This window comes from Myotis davidii, unplaced genomic scaffold (genome assembly GCF_000327345.1).
Source record: "Myotis davidii unplaced genomic scaffold, ASM32734v1 scaffold174, whole genome shotgun sequence".
Lineage (NCBI taxonomy): Eukaryota > Metazoa > Chordata > Mammalia > Chiroptera > Vespertilionidae > Myotis > Myotis davidii.
The window spans coordinates 1403713-1408888 of record NW_006289087.1 but is presented as its reverse complement, the minus strand read 5'-3'; the positions used below and the strand labels follow the sequence as shown (position 1 = coordinate 1408888).

The following is a 5176-nucleotide window of genomic DNA, read 5'->3' as shown; positions in this document are numbered from 1 at the left end:
CCTTGCTGACTGGATACCACCCCAAATAGAAACTCAGCACACCAAACACTGCCCCCGCCTTCTCAGATGTGCTCTTTTTATTGTTAATCCTCCCCCTAGGATATTTTTCCATTGATTTTTCAGAGAGAGTGGAAGGGAAGGGGAGACAGAGAAACACTGATGTGACAGAGACACATCGAGTGGGTGTCTCCTGCAAGAGCCCCAACCAGGGCCAGGGATCGAGCCTGCAACCAAAGTACATGCCCTTGACCGGAATCGAACCCGGAACCCTTCAGTCTGCAGGCTGACGCTCTATCCTCTGAGCCAAACTGGCGAGGGCTAGATGTGCTCTTTAACCAACGATGGGTTACTACCTAGATGTAGGGCACCAAGTGTATCTGTGATGATAAGAGGAGAGAGACAGTGTGGAGAGTCACAGGGCGTGAAGTCATGAACTTGAAGATGAACCCTGTGTCCATCACTTATTAGCCCTTTGGCATGTGGAGAACTGTCCGAGTCTCCACCTCCTCACCCACCAAAGCTGATCCCGACAACGGAACTGTGCGGAGAACTAAATGACGTAAGGCCTGCAAACCTTCAGCTGCTAAGTGGTGGCTACGAACAGCACAGGTTCCAACACGGCGAACGGGACCAAAGGCGACTAGTTCTACCCAGCCCAGGGGCCGGCTGGGAATGGGGGCCCGGGCGGAGGAGAGAGACCCACCGTGTGCGGATGCAGGAGGCCTCGACGGCGTTGATGAGCAGGGAGCGGAAGCCCCCGCTCTCCAGGAAGTGCAGGGCATGGATGGTGGCGCCCCCAGGGGAGCAGACATTGTCCTTGAGCTGGCCTGGGTGCTGCTCCGAGTCCAACAGCATCTTGGCAGCACCCTGGAGCACAAGCGGGAAGTGAGAGGAACACACCTTCCCAGGCCTTACCCCAGCTTCCCCACCACACCCCGTCCCAACTCACTGACCCACAAGGCACCCCCCGCCCCCAGGCCACGCCCTGGCTCAGAACACGCAGAGGGAAGCTACTAACCAGCAAGGCCTGGGCCCCCAGCCGGATCGCCAGGCGCCGGGGGAGGCCCATCTTCACCCCACCGTCAGCAAGCGCGTCCAGGGCCATGAACGCCTGTGGAGACACTCGGTGAGTCTTGGGGCAGCAGGCACTCAAGGGCACCCCCGAGGGTCTGCTTTCCCCGATGACTGGAGCGAGAGCCCAGGGCCAGTGTCCCCCAGGAGCTCCCCAGAGGTGGGGACCCCCCGCCCCACCTGCCTGCCAGCCCAGCCTGCTCCGAGTCCCCAGGAGGCTGAGGAAGTCCATGTGAGGGAGTGAGGGCTCACATAGGCAGGCCCACTGCCGCTGAGCCCCGTGACGGCGTCGATCAGGTCCTCCTCCACCTCCGTGCAGAAGCCCACGCTGCTCATGAGCTGCTCCAGGAGCTGCCCGTCCTCCACCAGGGCGTGGGTGCCCGTGGCGTACACCGTGGCGCCCTCCCGTACCACCACGGGCGTGTTGGTCATGCAGCGGATCACCTTGGGGGCCGGCTGGAAGGCCGTCAGCTTCTGCAGCAAGGAAGAGGGCGAGGGAGTTGCCAGGGCACGGCTCCCGCGAACAGCCCCCCTCCCCTCCCACCGGGCACGGGAGCTGAGCCCGGCACCTTCTCCACGGAGCTGATGGTGACGCCGGCGGCACAGGAGACCACGATGTGCCTGGCCTGGACGTCGGCCCCGATCTCGTCCAGGATGAAGGGGATGATGTGGGGCTTCACGGCCAGGAACAGGACGTCACTGTGCCTCACCGTCTCCTTGTTGCTCCGGGTCAGGTTCACCCCCAACTTCTGCAGAAGGAAACCCCCCGACTCACGGGGCGGGCGGCCTCACCGGGCACAGGCCCGCCCAGGGAGCAGCTGAACCCCTGCGGAGCCTCCTCTGCCAGCCCCGGCCGGGAATGCCCTGCCTTGTCCCTCAGGGTCTGCCCCTAACCCCACTGGCACATGCTGCTACTGGGCAAGCGAGCACAGGTGCAGAGCATGGACCCGCATCTCCATGGCAACCAGGAAACGGCTGTCCCACATCCCCACCAGCGTCTGCCAGGCCAGGTCCCCCTGTGCCAGGTAAGAAATCTCCAGGGCTGGGAAGTGACACAAGCCCTAACCCATCTGGCGTCCGTGTGGTCCAGGGCAGGCTGCAGGCACCCCTCCCTGCGGGACTCCGGTGCTGGGAGCATCGGCCATCCTCCGCTCAGACGCTGCCTGTCACCTTCCTCCGTGGTCCTTCCCTCCCACACGGCCCAGGTGTGGGCTGAACACTGGGAATGCTCTTTGCAGAGAGAGGAACAGCTACCATGCCTGGCTCCTTCCTGCCTCACTCAGCAAAGTGGCTACTGCGCTCTCCATTTTTATAAATGGGGAAACTGAGGCTCATTGTGCCTCAAGGACACGCAGACAGTCCATGAAGACAAACGCACATTTGCTGGGCACCTCCTACAGCCAGATGCTTTCCATGCGCAAACATCTCAATTAATCTAACCGCCCCAGTGCTTGCATTTGAACCCCCGTCTGTTCGCCTGGGGGGAGGCGGAGGATCCTGATGCTACAGATGGGGGTGGGGGGGAGATAGTCAGCCGGCTGATGACCAGCTCGGGGGCTCCAGCGACTCAGGCCACCCTCCTGGGCCTCCCCCCTCGGCCCGCACCCCTCGGCCGCACCTACCCTGAGCGCGGACACCGTGGGCAGGTCCATGTCCGGGGAGCTGGCGATGATCTTGTGAGCCGACAGGATGCCTGCAGCAGACGGGGCTCTTCAGCTGGGGGGCCGTGGCCCACCCCGGCCCCGTGCTCCCCCCGGGGAAGCAGAAAATGTATTTGCCGACACGTCTTCCTACTTTTGTAATCCCCAGGTCTTTGTCTTTCCTGAGGCCATGGAGCTCTTGCTGGCTCCTGTCCTCTAGGTCTTTGAGACTGCACTTCTCACAATGAAGCCCCCTCCGATGAGAGCTTTACTCATCTCATTGTATTTCTTTCCGCGGTCGGATCTCGGCTGTGCGCCCGCCTCCTCTGTAAAGGAGTAAATACTGGAAATGAACCGCGTGGACGCAGAGTGAAACCTCTTTTATTCCTGCGTATTATCTACATTCAATGGTTTTTTCTCTAAATAATAATAATAAAACAACGTAAATGCATATGGTGCTAACTGGTGAGAAGTTCTTTAAAACGGGGAGAATAAGTATGCACGGGCAGGCGGAGTAGTGGGGGGCGGAGGAGAGGGGGAGGTTAGGGCTGCGGGCGATGACGTCACAGCTTGGGGCCCGGTTCTATCCAGAAACCAGGTGTCCTGCTCCCCTGTGCAGCGACCCTGGCCCGAAGTCCCTCCTCCTCCCTCCAAGCGCCCTGGCAGGGGAACCCGGGTATGTTTGCAAAAGTCCAAAATGATTCCACATTTGGGACATGGGGTTCATTTTCAGACATCCTCCCTACCTAGGGTGAACACAGAGGTCTTAGGGTTTGGTTTTCATTCATCATGTAATAGAGTAAATGGGTTCTTTCCCCAGTTCTTTTTTTAGGGTGTGTTGTCCCAAAGTCGGTTGAGAATTTGCCAGGGAACAGAAGCTCCCAGGCCACTGTCTGCCCAGGGTCAGCCACACCGGCTAGCCAGGAGCCAGGATTTCCTAGTCGGCAACAAGTGGCATTAAGTTACTCATGTAAGTGCTTAGGGTGCCGGGCAGGAGGACAAGGAATGGAAGAACACGCCGAAAGGTAAAACAGGGGCCCTGTTTGGGGCAGGGGATGACTTGCTAAGTAGAAAACTAAAACCTACATTAGCACCTGCTTTGGTGCACGTGTGTAGTCAGAGGCCTCGGTGGTCATGCCCAGCGCGTAGGAAGGTTGAGAACCACTGCCCTAGAACGTTCTGTCTCCTCAACAACGGGCAGGCTTCTTGGTAAAATATAAAAACACAGAATAAAATGCGTTTTCTTTCTTTCTTGCAAAATGCCCTCCGCATCTGAGACGAGAACGCACAGCCCATACTTGAGCCTCGGTTTGAAGCCCGGAGTGGCAGCTGGGTCTCTAGCCCATACCAGAGCTCAGCCCAGCTCCTGGGGTTGGGCAACAATGGCAAATGGGCATTTCCGCTCGTAGATTACAGAACCTACACAAATAAGTGCTTAGATACAGTGCAGCAGACAATACGAAGGAGAGAGAAGCCTGGACAGGCTGCCCGGTGACCAGGGAGTCTTGTTCCAGGGGAGCGAATATTAGGAAGTGAGCTGAATGGTCAGAGGAAGCGGATTCAGAGCTCAGCAGAGGGCACAGAGCATCTGCCCATCAGCAACCCCCGTCTCTCCTGGGACCTAGGACACTTCTGAAGCGCACACGTCAAGCCCCGCGGTGGCCATGCCCAGCGGGGCGGGGCCCAGTGGGGCATCTGGGAGGGAGACATGCAATGCATCTCTCGTGATGTTAAAAAAGCTGCATGTGTGTGATAAATGGTGAATGAATAAACATCCAAAACATGATTAAGCTACTGTTTGTTAAAGGTCTCCTAGTATGCCAGGCACTGAACGGGGGACTTCACATGTCATCTCAGCTGGCACCTGCATGTATCCTGACACATACACCTCAATGCGGGTCCAGCATTATCCCTATGACCCTGAGGACGCGGGGACCCAAAGGTGTGAAGCGACATTCCAGAGGCCCTGCAGCCATGACAGGCAGCGCTCCATGGAACGCAGGCTGTGTGATTCCGCAGGCCTGGGACTCCGTGAAGAATCCAGGATGTCAGGGGAAAGCTGTTCAACTTAGCAGCAGCTCATGCTAATAGTTTTCAAAGACTTAATCATGGGTGTCTGGCTGGCTGTGGGTTAGTGGTTGAGTGTCTACCCAGGAACCAAAAGGTCCCTGGTTCGATTCCCGGTCAGGGCACATACCCGGGTTGTGGGGTTGATCCCCAGTAGGGGGCGTGCAGGAGGCAGCTAATGGATGATGTTTCTTTCTCATCATTGATGTTTCTATCTCTCTCTCCCTCTCCTTTCCTCTCTCTCCAAAAATCAATAAAAAAGGACAGAATACAGTTGAAGTGTGTTACTGTTTGTGCAAAAACAAAAGCAAATATATGACTGCACCTGAAGAGCCTATCTTGGATAGATTATCTAAAAGTTAGAGTGGCCCTAACCGGTTTGGCTCAGTGGACAGAGC

The 5176-nt window shown here is 57.6% G+C and overlaps 1 protein-coding gene across 1 annotated transcript in view; it reads right to left on the bottom strand.

Moving 5' to 3' along the window:
- The window catches only part of PYCR2 (pyrroline-5-carboxylate reductase family member 2), a gene marked incomplete at its 5' end in the record, with an annotated part of 10667 nt that extends 7884 nt beyond the window's left edge, over positions 1 to 2783 (bottom strand). Inside the window, 5 exons of the mRNA XM_015562332.1 lie at positions 704 to 867; positions 1019 to 1111; positions 1324 to 1545; positions 1641 to 1820; positions 2694 to 2783. Of these exons, the coding sequence (XP_015417818.1) occupies positions 704 to 867; positions 1019 to 1111; positions 1324 to 1545; positions 1641 to 1820; positions 2694 to 2783 (749 nt within the window). The remainder of the gene's footprint in view (positions 1 to 703; positions 868 to 1018; positions 1112 to 1323; positions 1546 to 1640; positions 1821 to 2693) is intronic.
- Positions 2784 to 5176: the final 2393 nt, after the last annotated feature.